Here is a 15389-nt window from a genome sequence, read left to right on the forward strand (position 1 = left end):
ACCAGGCTGTCCACCATGCACACACACCCTGCCAGGGGCTGGGTCAGACTTGCACATGCTCACGCGCAGATCGCCACATACATGAGCCACACCCATGAGAGGGAAGGTGTGGTCAGCGGCTGTAGCCGGCCCCTCCTCCAGGAGCTGCTGTCAGGGAGAGGGACTGTTCTTGGCTGCTCCAGAATGTTCTTCCAGAGCAGAGTGGTCAAAGGAATTCAAAGCAAAGAAATTCTTGCTCCAGAGCCTCCCTTCTTCAGATCTCAGCTAATTAAAGGTTGGGTCTGGCCCGTCCCAAGCTTCCTCCGGTGGTGGGAACCCCCTCTTAGAGGGCTTTGCTTGGCAGAGACTTCTCCCAGGTGCCATGGAGGCCTTTAGAGGGATGGATCTGCCATACTCGAAAGCTGCCCCTACCTCAGATGTAGAACAGAGTGGGGCACCAGCTGGGAGCCATCGTCAATACAGCAGGCCCGGCCATTCAAGCCTGGCCGCTGTGAGTGCACGCACAGCTTGTCACCCTGCTCTGTTAAATCTCTCCATGCCTCGAGCCTCGTGGTCCTCCACGACCGCAATGGTCCTTAGGCTTTCCCTACTTTCCATATTAGGTCCTGGGTTCTCTTGATCACTCAGTTCACCTCGGGGCACAGGTTTGGGGCTGCCCTTGTCTCTAAGGCTGTATGTGGACAGCAACCTGGAAAAGCAGTAGCTGCTAAGGAAGCAGCCTGGGCCTCGCTGCAGAGCCCTGGCAGGGAGTTGAGGGAGCAGGTCTTACTGAGCAGAGCCTGCAGGGGGAGGAGTGGAAGACAAGGAACCGAGCAGCACTGCCACTTTGTAGGCAACACACTCACTGGTTTGGAGGGACAGCGACCCTCACACACATCAACTAACAGCAGTGCCTTCCTGGGGCCCAGCAGCACCAGGATGGCTTTGAGCTCTGTATTTTGGTTCAGCTGGAAGAAAAAAAAGGCATTTCCTGGAGTGTGGAGGGATCAGACAGCAGGGAGAGCACAGAGCCTCTGGGTGCCTCTGGAGGCAGGGCATGGGTGCTGGGGTGGGACCTGAGCTTTCAAATCATGAACTGTGTTTTCTCTCTTGACACAATCTCGAGAGTCTACCCCGTGGACCTGAGTCTCCATCAGCTCCATCACTAAAAGGGATGGGATGCAAAAAAAAAAAAGGGGGGGGGGTGACCTATGATGAGAGACTGGAGCCCACAGAAGCTGTTGAATTCTGAAGGCCTCTGGGGGCAGGCAGGAGGGGAGAGAGCTCATCCTCAGGTCCCCTCGCTTCTAGAGCTCATCGGATGGCCTCCAGTAAACAGTACCTCGTGGCAGGGAAGTGACCACAGATCATCTCTGTCCTCCATCTCACTCTAGAAACATTAGGGTCCATGGGGCAGCAGCTGTGGGCTTCCTGGGAGTGCTTTGCCAATTCAGCATCAGGTGGGTTTATGCATATGACCGGGTGGCTGCCTCTTCAGCTGCCTTTGGGATGAGCCTCTGGATCGAGCACTCCTGGCCCAGGCACTGTAGCCTGCCTTGGTGGCTGTGGAGAGCGGTCGCTCTGGGGAGAAAAGACTGAAGTGACAGGAGCCAGCTGCTGTGGAGTGGCTGCGACAACTGTAGCTGTGAACTGGAGGACTGTGAAGATCCTCCTAGGGGACCTGGAAGATGCACTCACTTGCTGGGAGATGGAGAATCTGTGTGGCTCTGTGCCACTCAGCTGCCATAAGACTGCGATGGACTAGAGGGGAGGATACAGTCTCGTAGACCACAGAGCCCTGTGCCAGGCTGGACTGGAGACCAGCCTCCTTTCTGACGCCCCACCCAGTCTCCCACTCCAGGATCTGTGTTGCTGAAAGGGTAGAAACCGAGACTGCAGTCACTGTGGTCCCTGGGAAATGGAGAAGCTCAAAGTTGCCATTGGTCTCTGGTTAGGACCTGGTTAGCTCCACATGGCCATCCTGGTCTACCCATAGCCTTCAGGGAGAAGCATCGTGGTCAGAGCCCAGGCTATTATTGTGCTGGGACAAGAGAGGTCCCCAGTTTTGCCAGTTCCACCAGGACTCCAGTGAGGCCTGGTCTTCCATATATATGTGTGCTTAAACTTAGTATGTTGATGAAGGCTGATGCTTTGGAGTGTGACTCCACCCTGACCTCCCCGAGGTGGGCACTTACCAGCCATAGCGTCAACACAGAGGACACTGTGAACTGCAGGATGTCCTTGGGGAGGGGGACATCAGATTGGGTTGGTTACTGTCATAGGCAGCAGGAAGCCCAAGCACTAGCCGAGGCTGAGTTCTGCCCTCTCCCCAGTTTGGCACTGGATCCTGTGCCTTCCTGCATCATCAGGGAATTCACCACATTAAACATGGCGGACACACCTGCATGCTCACCAGCACTCCCCGTTCTCGGGATCTGGATGACCAGGCTGATGGATGGGATCAGGTTTACCACTGGACCCAAACTCTAACACTTAAAACCTTGAGCCCTCTGCTACCAGCTGTTGGGATCCTGGGGAGCTGGGCTACAACCTGCACTCAGCCCATTCAGTGGGGCCTGAGCCACTGGATGGAGGCAGCTGCTCTGTGCAAGGACTAAGCCTTGGACTAAGCATGCCTTCTCCCAAACACCCAAACATGTTCTACAAACGCCCAAAGACAAAGCTTAGGGTCCAGCCCCAGCTACTACACCTGCCCACATGTTCTTTCCTGCTCTATTTCCAGCACAGGGTAAACGCTGCGCTATGAGACAAGCCATGTTTCTTTTCTTTCTTAAGTTTTACTTGTTTGTAAGTATTCTGTGTGCATAGATGGTGCGTGTCAGAAAAGGGCATCAGATCCCATTTATAGATGGTTGTGAGCCACCATGTGAGTGCTGGGAATTGAACTCAGGACCTCTGGAAGAGCAGCCAGTGCTCTTAACTCCTGAGCCATCTCTTTAGCCCCACTTTATCTCTTCTGTATGATCCTAATTGGGGTTGGGGTATAGGCTGCGCACTTTAGTGACTTTGGCCAAAGTCAGCCTACTCCGTGACGTGAGATGAAGACGTCTTTGCCCTTTTACTCCTTAAACACTGTAAAGTGCCTTGGCTCAAGAACTCAGGGATAGATAGAGACCAACTTGGGACACTCATGTTCTGCCAAATTAGGTTGCCCCAAGCCAAAGGAACTTTGAATCAGTCACTGTAGTTAGTGTATAAGGAATGGAACTTGCTGGAAGGTGACTTTTTGACCCCAAGCAAAAGTTAAGATGCTGGATACTTGATCTTGCCCAGCTGCAGGCAGGGAGGCAAATACAAGGTCACTAATCAGGCTGCCAATGAGAGGCCCCCTGAACTTGTGCGTGGACAAACTAAAACAGAAACACAAGTGATTCCTGTTGTCCATCAGTCAGCTTCAACCCGCTCAGATGTGTTACTTGTCTTGATCATATGAGTTGGCTGATGACTTAGTGATGTATGAACAACTAGCACCTCTGGGTGACCACATGCTAGGCATCACTGAACCCATAGCTGCTAGCTTTCACCCATAGCTGCTAGCTTTCTGTTCCGGCTGCTGTCTTCTAGTAGTCAAGCTAAGCCCCCTGCACTGAGAAGCCTCCTTCACCCTGTAAAGTCCCAGAGACGTTTTACCCTGGGCTTTGGGGTTTCATGACAGAAGTCCCACACACATCACAGCATATGAAGTGGTATGAGCATTTTTAATTTTTGCTCAAACAGGATCTCAGGTAGTTCAAGCACTCCTCAAACTTGATTCCTGGCTTTGCTCCTGCTCCTGCTTCCACCTCCCAGCTGCTAGGATGGAAGGGCTATGTCACCACTTTGGCAATCTGTGCAGTTTAATAACAGAAGGTTCCCTACAATCCTCGGTCTTTAGCTGCAACCCTGTAAGGTCCAAGCATAACCCCCAGGTATCGTCTGGTCACACTGTCCAGAAGCTGTTAGATGCCCTTTGGTCCTTTAACAGGCTGGATCGAGGGTTCTACTCAAGGCGGTGCAGTTGGGAAGTGCGGGTGCGGGGACAAGGGGCCCAGCTGCCTCGCTCACCTGTGTCAGGTCTGTGGACTCAGGTTCCAGCATGCCACCGCTATGGTTTCCAGGCGCCAGGATGCACACTCGGCCTGAAGCTCTCCTCGGGGCACGGCGTAGCAGGCCTGCGCAGATTTTGCGGAAACCTTTGCGGAAATGCTTGGAGACCAGAGCATAAACGATGGGGTTGACACACGAGTTGGCATAAGAAACTAGATGTGAAAGGATGCGCAGGGCGTAAGTGGCACGCGTGAGCGGAAAGCGACCAAACCACACGCAGAGGATAAGCGCGTGGTGGGGCATCCAACAGAGGCAGAAGAGTACCGCCACGATGACGATCATCCGTGTCACCTTGTGCTTGGCGCGCTGGGAACCTGAGCCTGCAGCTACTGGGTCGACTGTGCGCCAGAGGTAGTGCAGGGTGCGCGCATAGGTCAGGCTGAGGACCAGCACTGGCAACAGGTAGCTAAAGACGAAAGTGCAGAGGTCCATGGCGCGACGTCGTGGTGCGCTCCACGCTGGGTGGCACACCGTCAGATTGGCCAGCTGCGACTGACTGTAGTAGCTCAGGTAGGGCCCGGAGAAGAGCAGTGCTAGCCCCCAGATGAGCCCGATGGCCGCCAGCGCGTTTCGAGGTGTGCGCAACTCTCGGGAGTGCAGCGGGTAGCGGATGGCCAGATACCTGTGTGGACGGGGGAAGGTGGGGCGCGGGGGGACGTCAGGTAAGCGAGAGGATTCACTAATTCACTGCTAGACCATTACCAACCCTGGGAATGTGGCCACTGACCTACCTTGCGAAAGAGCACCCCCAAACCACCGAAAACTAAAAGTTGTAGAATCTGCCTGGACTTCTGGGGGCAGTGATTATTAACCTCTTGTGACAACCTAGGGAGGCAGATCTCTAATGCCTGAGGTTCTCTGACAGACAACCTGGAGAAGACTTGGGTAGAGCAAGGAAATCCCTGAAGAAAGCTGAAGTTTTGTGCGTCCCACCAGCGGACTCAGAACCCACCCACATGTTGCACTCAGTGGAAACCAGAGAATGAGGATCACCGCTCTACTGTGGGAAGGGCCAAGTGATGCGAAGGGGCAGGGAACTAATGACACCCAACCAGGAGTTCCTTCCCAGGACCTGTTTCTAGTGTCTTTTCCAGTCACTAGCCCTTCAGAGAATTCTGGAAGTTTCTCTTTCTGGGTCCTTTAGCTAGGGAAGGAGCATCAAACCGCTGGCGTCTCTGGGTGGGGAGCCTTGGCCTGGAAGGCTTTGGACGTTGGCTAGGAGCCCTCACTCACACTGCCTTGGACTTCAGCATGGGTCTATCCAAAGTACAGCTCAGTCCTAAGCCTAAAGCCGGACAACGCTCCAGGTGCTGAGCTTGGGGCCAAGAAGCAAATGCCTCTCTGCAGCTCTCAATTAGCATTTGAATACTGGCAAGTTACTTTGCAAGCCAACTCTGGTCTGAGTACTGAGTTCAGAGAGACATTTAGCTCGAGCAACAATAACGAAAAGACACCAGAGATCCGATTTCTCCAGCCTTCGAAGTCTGAGGACCGACTTAATCAAGGGACACTCTTAGTCACGAAGTCTTAATCCCCCTTTCCCTTGCGTTTCACGGCCTCGGACCACTTTGTAATTTTAGTGTTCTCCCCGACTAAGCATCCCTTCTGGATCCCTGCGTGGCAACTCCAGCCCAAGCTCCTACCTGGGTACCCAGTTCTCAGACACCACAGAATGTTCACTCACCTGTCCAGGGAGACAGCGGCCAGCGTGAAGCTGCTGGCGTGCATAGTGAGGAAGATGAGGAAATGAACGGTCTTGCAGAGCAGTGAGCCAAACACCCAATCGTCCAGGGTATAGATGGTGGCCTGGAAAGGCACGCAGCACAGGATGAAACACAGGTCGGCCACACCCAGGTTGAGGATGAACAGGTTCGTGGTGCTGACCGCCTGGCCGCCGCGCAGCAGCACCGCCAGCACCAGCGCGTTGCCCACAGTGCCCACGAGGAAGATGAGCGCGAAAAATAGGGGTACGAGGACCGCCTCGGGCTGCCAGCCGCCGCCACCTTCCTGGCTCGAGTCCTCCGCCCCCTGGCTGTCTGAGCCATTCATGGTATCACCAAAGCGGACACCGCCCTGGCTCCCGCAGCCGTCCGGGTCTTGGTGAGCGCGTAGCTCCCTGGCTGCAGCGCCGCAGCAAGACTGTCGAGCTCCAAGAGCCAGAGCAGGGGTGCGCGGGGGACGGGAGGAGGAGCGAGCACCCAGAGTGTAGGATGGTACCCCGCTCCAGTCTGCAGCTGAGAGAGGAGCTGTCGAATGATTCTGGCTCCATTTGGCTCCGGCACTCAAGTCCTGGGACGCGCTCTGCTTTAGACTTGAGTCGCTCAGGAGCCTGTCACACTGTTCCTGGATTGGTGGAGGGAGCAGGGTGCCTGTGTGACATGGGGCGCCTTTAAGAGATCCATCCCATTCTTGGAACGAGGGGGCTGACACTGATTACTGGCCCTGTGGTTGGTCACCCCTCAACGCCCCCTCCCCCAAACACAAAGTGTTATGGCCAGCCATATTTTTAGGCCTCTCCCATTTCTAAATCCTTGGAATACCTCAGCCTGCCACACAGGAACTCCAGAGACCAACCCAGAGGAGCCAGAAAGGAGGGCTGTGGGTTTTTTTGTTTTTTGTTTTTTGTTTTTTTTCTCCTTGTTTTGAGACTGGGTGTTCCTGTGGAGCCAAACTAGCCCAGACTCACCCTTTTGCATCAGCCTCTGTGGTACTGGGACTTTAGCCATGCGCCACTATGTCCGGCCAGAATGGAAATTTTCATCTTTTTTTTCATCTGCTAAGTATTTTCCCTCCCTCTTAACCCAGAAGTTCGCTGAATATGTACTATTATCACCTTGTCTGTGACCCTCTCTTCCCTTGTCTGGGATGGAATGGTCTGGAAACACTGCCTCAAAGAGGTGTGAGGTAAGAAATACTAGAAGGGTTGGAACAAGGCTCAGCGGTTAAGAGCACTTGCTGCTCATGCAGAGGACCCAGGTTCGGTTTCCAGCACCCACATGGCAGCTCTCACAGCTGCCTGTAACTCCAGTTCCAGGAGATCTGGTACCCTCTTCTGCTCCATGGGCTCCTGAATAAATATGATGCACATAAACTCACAAAGACACATGCACGCGCGTGCGCCCTCACACACACACACACACACACACACACACTGCACAAATAAATCAAATATAAGGAGATGTAAGACTAGAAACCAGTTTATTAGTGGATCAAATCTACTAAAGCATCCAGTCTTTATTTAAAAGGGGGTGGTGGTGGTGGTGGTGAACGATGGCTCAGTGGTTAAGAGCACTGACTGCTCTTCCAGAGGTCCTGAGTTCAATTCCCAGCAACCACTTGATGGCTCACAACTAGCTGTAATGGGATCCAATGCCCTCTTCTGGTGTGTGTCTAAAGACAGCTACAGTGTACTCATATAAAATAACTAAATAAATCTTTTTAAAAAATTCAGATCTTAGCCATAAATATTCTTTTCCTAAACTGGGCTTTGTGGACCCAGGCATGTAGTAACAACACTCTGGAGGCTGAAATGGGAGAATTGCAAGTTCAAGGCCACCCTGGGTTGCAGAGTGAGTTGTAGGCTAGCCTGAGCCACCAGTGAAATCCTGTCTTAAGAGGGCTGGGATGTTCCAGGTGTGGTGGTGCACACCTTTAACCCCAATCCCCAGGATGCAGGCAGGAGGGTCAATATCTGTGAGTTGGAGGCCAGCTTGAGCTACAAAGAAAGGCATTATCAAAAATAAAAAAAAGAAAAAAGAATGTGATACTAGTTGTCATCATACGTGTGTTCCCTGGGGATTGAATCCAGGGCCTCAGGCATGCTTGGTAAACACTCTGCCACCAAGTCATATCCTTATTGCAGAAAAACATAATTTAGCTAGATGTGATATATATCTATAGTGTCAGCTACTTAGGCATCCAAGGCTGAGGACCATTTGAGTCCAGAAGTTCAAAGCCAGCCCAAATAAAACAATAAGACACTGTCAAAAAGAAAACAAGAAAACTAAACCAAAAAACCCACAACCAACCATCTGAACATAGGTATAATGGCAAGGAAACAGCCCACTATCGGGGGTTGGGGGTGGAGGGAGATACAGAAAGAGGGAGCAGGAAGGAAAGGTGCCCTACCGTAGGAATGTGGTGGGTCTCTAAGTCATGGCTGGCCTGGCTCAACTGAATGGGTAAGAAAAGTGACAAGAACCAGGCAGTGGTGGCACATGCCTTTATTCCCAGCACTTGGAAGGCAGAGGCAGGCAGATTTCTGAGTTTGAGGCCAGCCTGGTCTACAGAGTGAGTTCCAGGAGAGCCAAGGATACACAGAGAAACCCCGTCTCAAAACAACAACAACAACAATAAAAAAACAAAAACAAATTTGTAAATTTTTTTTTTTTTTTGAAGCAGGGTCTCTTCTATGTCATCCTGGCTGCCCTGGAACTCTCTCTGTAGACCAGGCTGCCCTCCAACTCACAGACATCCTCCTGCCTCTGCCTCCTAAATGCTAAAAGATGTGTACTGCTCTGCCTGGCCTGTAATTTTTATTTTTTATTTTTATTTTTTTGGTTTTTCGAGACAGGGTTTCACTGTATAGCCCTGGCTGTCCTGGAACTCACTTTGTAGACCAGGCTTGGCCTCAAACTCAGAAATCCACCTGCCTCTGCCTCTGCCTCCCAAGTGCTGGGATTAAAGGCATGCGCCACCACTGCCCGGCCTGGCCAGTTATTTTTAATGACGGTTATATATGTCTGCTTGTCTGGATGTACACCGTCTGCATGTGGTGCCTGTGGAGGCCAGAAGAGGACTCACGAACCCTGTATTTGGAGTTAAGTTTATTGTGAGCCACTGGAGTGGGTGTTAAGAACAGAGCCTAGGTCCTCTGCAAGAACAGGAAGTATTCTTGAAGTCTGAGCTATCTTTCCTACCCTGTTCCTCAGCCACCTTTTATTTACTTATTTTTAAATTAGAATTTTATTTTTATTTTATGTATACTAGTGTTTTACCTGCATGTGTGTCTGTGTCAGGATCCTGGATCCCCTGGAACTGAAGCCACAGACAGTTGAAAGCTACTAGCCACCATGTGGGTGCTGGGAATTGAACCTGGTCCTCTGGTAGAGCAGCCAGTGCTCTTAACCACTGAGCTATCTCTCTACCCGCCCCCCCCCCTTAATTTTTTTTAGATTTGTTTATATGTGATTATTTTGCCTGCATATATATGTATGCACCACATGCCTAGTGCCCACAGAGGGTAGAGAAGGTACTAGACTCTCTAGAACTGGAGTTACAGATGGTTGTAAGCCATTGTGTGGATGCTGGGGATTGAACCTGGGTCCTTTGCAAGGGCAACTACCGACTGAACCATCTCCCCCAGCCATCTATTGATTGGCTGATTGATTGATTGATTGATTGACAGAGTCTCTTGTAGGCAGATTGGCCTGGAACTTGCTATGTAGCCAGAGCCCTTGAGCCTTTTATCTTCCTGCCTCCACTTCCCAAATCTTATGGCTTCAAGCCTGGTTTATGTGATGCTGGGGTTCAGACCCAAGACTCCGTGCATGGCAGAGAAACAGTTTAGCTGAGCAGCACCTCTGGGCCCCATCTTTTTCCAGTCTGAGGGTAGTGGCATTTAGTGCAGGAACATGAAGAGATTCTGAAGGGCTTTGAGGAGAACACTGACATACTTGTTCTCTCCTCCCCAGCAGCTTCCCCTAAATACTCATCTAAAGCATTTGCTTGGGGCTGGAGAGATGGCTCAGAGGTTAAGAGCACTGACTGCTCTTCCAGAGGTCCTGAGTTCAATTCCCAGCAACCACATGGTGGCTCACAACCATCTGTAATGAGATCCGATGCCCTCTTCTGTGTGCCTGAAGACAGTTACAATGTACTCATCACATATATAAGATAAATAAATAAATAAAAATTAAAAAAAAAGCATTTGCTTGGTTTTTGGTATGTTCATGGAGTTGGGTGACAATCGTCATACTCACACGTACATGTTATGCTCTTGTTTGTTTTGGGAAAGAAGCCATCCTATTGTGTGCAATGCAATACCCAATGTTTTAAACATTTCTCTCCCCACTTTATGGGCCACCTCCGCATCCTCCAAAATTCACCCCGAGCCTCTGGCAAGTGCTTATCTTTCTAATCTACGTATTGTCCCAATCCAGGCATTTCATACACATAGAATCACAAAATATGAGCTCTTAAGCCGGGCGTGGTGGCGCACGCCTTTAATCCCAGCACTCGGGAGGCAGAGGCAGGCGGATTTCTGAGTTCGAGGCCAGCCTGGTCTACAAAGTGAGTTCCAGGACAGCCAAGGCTACACAGAGAAACCCTGTCTCGAAAAACAAAAAACAAAACAAAACAAAAATATGAGCTCTTTGGCATCTGGCTCCTTTTACTTACTGTTTATTACAATATACTCAGGGTTCATCCATGCTGTGACATTGTTAGTAATCTTTTTCTTTTTATGGCCAAGGAATAATAATATCACAAGGTTATGCAGCATCTTTTCCATTTAAATGGGATAGATATTTAAGAGATGTTTGCTTGTTTGTGTGTTTGTTTGTTTGTTTGTTGAGACATGGTTTTTTTCTGTGTACTCCTGGCTGTCCTGGAACTCACTCTATAGACTAGCCTATCCTCAAACTAGAAGATCCATTTGCCTCTGCCTTGTGAGGGTTGGGATTGAAGCTATGCCCACCACTGCCCACCTTGCTTCTCATATATATATATATATTATGTATGATTTTGTCAATTTGACATATCTAGGTAAAGGGAACTCTTTTTTTGCTTTTTTGTTTTTTGCTTTTTTGAGACAGGGTTTCTCTGTGTAGCCCTAGCTGTCCTGGAACTCACTCTGTACACCAGGCTGGCCTTGAACTCAGAGACCCACCTGCCTCTGCCTCCCAAGTGCTGGGATTAAAGGTGTGTGCCACCATCGCCCAGCTGAGGGAGCAAGCCAGTAGGTAGTGTTCCTCAGTGGTTTCTGCTTCAGTTCCTGCCTCCAGGTTCTGCCTTGAGCTCCTGTCCTGACTTCTCTCAGAGGTGGACTATTTGTTACCTGAGAGCAGTTAAGATGAAATAAACCCTTTCTTCTCTAATCTGCTCTTGGTCATGATGTTTGCCTTAGGTTTCCATTGTTGTGAAGAGACACCGTGGCCAAGGTGACTCTTATAAAGGACATTTAGTGAGGAATAGCTTGCAGGCTCAGAGGTTTAGTCCATTATCATCATGGTGGAAAGCATGGCAGCACACAGTCTGACATGGGGCTGGAGGAGCCAAGAAGGGACAAGGGGACTGTCTTCCGCAGGCAGCTAAGAGGAGGCTCTAATTCCACACTGGGTGTGATTGAGCAAAGAGACTTAAAGCCCTCACCTAATAGCGCCTCTCCTCATGGGCCAAACCTTCAAACACATGAGTCTATGGAGGCCAGACCTATTCAAACCACCATGTTTTACCACATCAGCAGAAACTCTAAGACACCATTTATTTGTATTTTTAACTGCACCCTGGGATTGCAGCCCTTCCTTTCTCTCCCCTCCCCCTTTCCTTATGGCAACTGACCTGGCCTCAGTTCTTGGGGCCTATGAACTCAGTAAGAGAGCAGCTTCCCAATAAACCGCCTTTAATATAATCTTTGAAAAAAAGGGGGGGGGGGCTGGAGAGATGGCTCAGTGGTTAAGAGCACTGACTGCTCTGCCAAAGGTCCTGAGTTCAAATCCCAGCAACCACATGGTGGCTCACAACCATTTGTTATGAGATCTGACATCCTCTTTTGGTGTGTGTGAAGACAGTTACAGTGTACTTAGATATAATAATATATAAGTAAAAATATTTTGAAAAAAGTTTATATAGCAAGTTCTTTTTCCTGCTGGGCCATCTCCATGGCTTATTGTTTAGGTGTGTGTGTGTGTGTGTGTATGTGTGTGTGTGTGCAGGCCCATGCTTCACAGCTCAGTATGTGAATGGAAGTCGGAGGACCACTTTTTGAGGTTAGTTTTTTGCCTTCCACCTTCTGGAAGCAGTTTGTCTCATTTTTTGTTTTCAAAAGCCTTTAACCTTTATTTTTATTTTGTTTTATGTATATGAACATTCTGTCTACACGTATGTCTGTGTACATGTGTTTTGTAGACTAAGAAGCCAGAAGAGGGTTGGATCCCTGCGACTGGAATTCTAGATGGTTTTGAGCCACCATTCGTGTGCTAAAAACTAAACCCAGATCATCTTGATAGAGCAGCCAGTGTTCTTTTTTTTTTTTTTAGGTTTTTCGAGACAGGGTTTCTCTGTATAGCCCTGGCTGTCCTGGCACTCACTTTGTAGACCAGGCTGGCCTCGAACTCAGAAATCCGCCTGCCTCTGCCTCCCGAGTGCTGGGATTAAAGGCGTGCGCCACCACGCCCGGCTGCAGCCAGTGTTCTTAACCACTGAGCCTTCTGTCCAGGCCCAGTCTTTCTTGATATTTTTGCTGGAGAACTAGTACTCCACACTAGCTGGTCTCTGAACTCCGATGGGGGCAAGGGTTGGAATCGTACATTTTTTTTAATAACACAAAAGGGTAGACTGAGTTACCCGGCCAGCTTCTTTTCACCTGCAGTGATTGGCACAGGATTGAGACTCCTGGAGTACTCGATCGCAAAGATTGATAAAAGTCATACTTGGATGGTCACATGATCTAGAGGAGGCCACGGGTCTCAAGCTATTGGGGACACTGCCTTCTATTCTGACTGAGGCCTCTTCGTATGTGTGTGTGTGTGTGTGTGTGTGTGTGTGTGTGTGTGTGTGTGTGTTTTAAATAAGGTCTAACTGTGCAACTCAGACTGACCTCAACTCGAGGCAATCCTCCAGCCTCAGCCTCCTCGGTATTGGGATTAAAGGCGTACGCTACCATTCTCTGGGTGCAAGGATGCATGAGGTGGGCATCTTTCTCGGGTCCTCCTATCCTTGGTAGATTTGGAGCGAGGCTAATCCTTAGGAATGAGGAGACCTAGCAACAGCCACGAACGCAACCCAGAAGGCGCAGGCGCACACCAACACACCGCAGAGGCCCAAGAAATCCACGGTCGGCGGCGGAGTCCGTCAGTGTACCATCGGCCCAGCCTGGAAAGTGCCGCTCTCTCTCGCCGCTGGTCGTCTCGCCTGCTCCGTCCCATCGTGCTTTGCGGCTCAGGGGCAAGATGGCTGCTGAGAAGCAGATCCCGGGTGGTGGTAGTGGTGGCGGTGGAAGCGGCAGCGGCGGCGGCGGCGGAGGGAGCAGTGGCGGACGCAGTGCCGGAGGAGACGAGAATAAAGAAAACGAACGCCCTTCAGCGGGATCGAAGGCAAACAAAGAGTTCGGGGACAGCCTGAGTTTGGAGAGTATCCTCGAGCGGTGGCCTAACTCGCAATGACTACGTGTCGCTCGGAGGGCTGGGGGCGGGCGAGGCGGCCGGGGCCGGCACCGGGCTGCGGAGCCGAGGCGCGCCGCTGCCTCCTGCCCTTCACTTTGGGCATTCCCGCGTGCATGGTTTGCCTCTCGTCCTGGCTTTCCGGAGCTTGTTTTTGCAAGGGATATAGAGATGGTGGGCAGGGTCCCCTCTGTGCCCCTCAGATGTCCAGTTGGAGGGATGAGCCGGGGTTGACACCCTGCCCACCCCACAGAGCTCCTGGTCGGTACCTTGAGCCACCGGACTGTGGAGGGGAAACTGCAGCCTTGACATTTCAGCGTGGAGCTGTTGTCGGACAGCTGTTGTACCCTGGGTCATAAAACAGCGAGATGCTTTGAAAATGGAGGGAGGGTGCTCTCCGGGAAAGCTGCTGCTTACCTGTTTTGAATAGTGGTTACTTTAGTTTGTTAATATCATGTGTATCGTTTTTTGTTTTTTCAAAAGTAGGTCTGTAAGGCATTTTATCTTGTTGGACTCTTCTCGAAGAACTGTAGGAGTTACTTTTTTTTTGAGTGTCCAAGTCCGCATGGGTATGGGTGTAGGTGTAAGTGCTTGGTGCTGTGTGTGCAGGTCACAGGTCAACATCTTCCTAATTCTCTACCTTTGAGACTGGGTCTCCCTCCACAAGTGCAGCTCACTACTTGGGATAGACTGTATGGCCAGTGGGCTCCAGGGATCTTTCTGTCTCTTGCCATCCCAGCTGTGGGATTATGTGTGCAAACAACAGTATGACCTTTTTACGTGGGTTCTGGGGAGATCCCACCATGACCTCATGCTTGCTAACAGCAAGTCCTTTATCAGCTGAGCAGTCTCCCCAATCCTCAGGAGACATTTTCTGGTTTGTATTAGTTTATATATCATTTGTGTGGTTCTAATAGCATGTGGCCTTTTTTTTTTTTTATGTGTTACTTTAAATACTTTTAAATGTTGTTTTATCTTATTTTATGTGTGTGTTTGCCTGCATGTTTGTGTATCACATGTGTGCTGCTACATGTGTGCCTGGTGCCCACAAAGGCCTGAAGAACATATGGATCTCCAGGAACTGGAGTTACAGATGTTAAGTTCCTCCACGAGGGTGCTGGGAGCCGACCTGGATTCCTCCAGAAGAGCAGGAAGTGCTGTTAACCACTGAGCCGTCTCTCCAGCTGGTTTGTTGGTTTCTGAGTCAGAGTTTGGCTGTGTAGCCCAGTCCGGTCTTGAGCTGCTTCTCATCCCCCCGCCCCTCCTGTCCCCCCGTCCCCCCTCCCCCCCCCCCCCCCCCGTCCCTGTCCCCTCTGATGCTGAGATAATAGGCATATACTATTGTTGGAGTCCCTTGTGGCTTTTTGAGATGCATACCAAATGGAGGTGATTTAGAGGAATTTCTGAAATAAAACATGCACTTGTGTGTGTGTGTGTGTGTGTAAATTCTCATGGATTCGTACTTTGCTTTTTGCTCTGGTATTATTGTTCTTACTACATGTTAGAATGCCCAGGAGAAAGAAAAACTTGGATTTTTTTTTTTTTAATGGAAATTGGCGTATCTTGGTTGACACATGCTGATCATAGATTTTGAGCATTACAAGATGTTGTAAATTTGGCAAGCAGTGTAGTTAGAACCTGCCATTTATAACTGGAGTCTCCTTGCATGTGAGATCCAGGTGGGCACCTCCGAGGCAGCATTCAGAACAATCTGCTGGGTTTGAGACTCCCTACCAGCACTGCCCTCTGGTTCTGTCTGAAAATAGTAACAATTGGGACAGTTCACAGAGTATAAACTTAGCCTTGTCCTTTGATAAAGTAACTATTGGACAGTTACAAAAGGATCGGAGGCTACCACCCCTGGGCTCCCACAGTTCAGTGTGCGGTTGGGGCACTGCCTGACCTGCTGTCTTCTCACCCCGG

General features: G+C 50.3%; 2 protein-coding genes across 2 annotated transcripts in view; one reads left to right on the forward strand and one right to left on the reverse strand.

Annotated features, from left to right (window-relative positions):
• Positions 1-3762: 3762 nt before the first annotated feature.
• On the reverse strand, positions 3763-6544 carry Galr2 (galanin receptor 2). Its single transcript, XM_021178180.2, has 2 exons — positions 5771-6544; positions 3763-4708 (listed from the first exon to the last, which is right to left on the reverse strand). The coding sequence occupies exons 1-2, from the start codon at positions 6133-6135 to the stop codon at positions 3958-3960; spliced, it is 1116 nt and encodes a 371-aa protein (XP_021033839.1). The 5' UTR covers positions 6136-6544; the 3' UTR covers positions 3763-3957.
• A 6692-nt stretch (positions 6545-13236) lies between these two features.
• Srp68 (signal recognition particle 68) overlaps positions 13237-15389 on the forward strand; it is a 30451-nt gene continuing 28298 nt past the window's right edge. The window contains exon 1 of the mRNA XM_021177067.2: positions 13237-13437. Coding sequence (XP_021032726.1) covers positions 13257-13437 — 181 coding nt within the window. The 5' untranslated portion in view covers positions 13237-13256. The remainder of the gene's footprint in view (positions 13438-15389) is intronic.

The sequence above is a fragment of the Mus caroli genome, unplaced genomic scaffold, assembly GCF_978045245.1.
Source record: "Mus caroli unplaced genomic scaffold, Mus_caroli_1 scaffold_13, whole genome shotgun sequence".
Taxonomy (NCBI): Eukaryota; Metazoa; Chordata; class Mammalia; order Rodentia; family Muridae; genus Mus; species Mus caroli.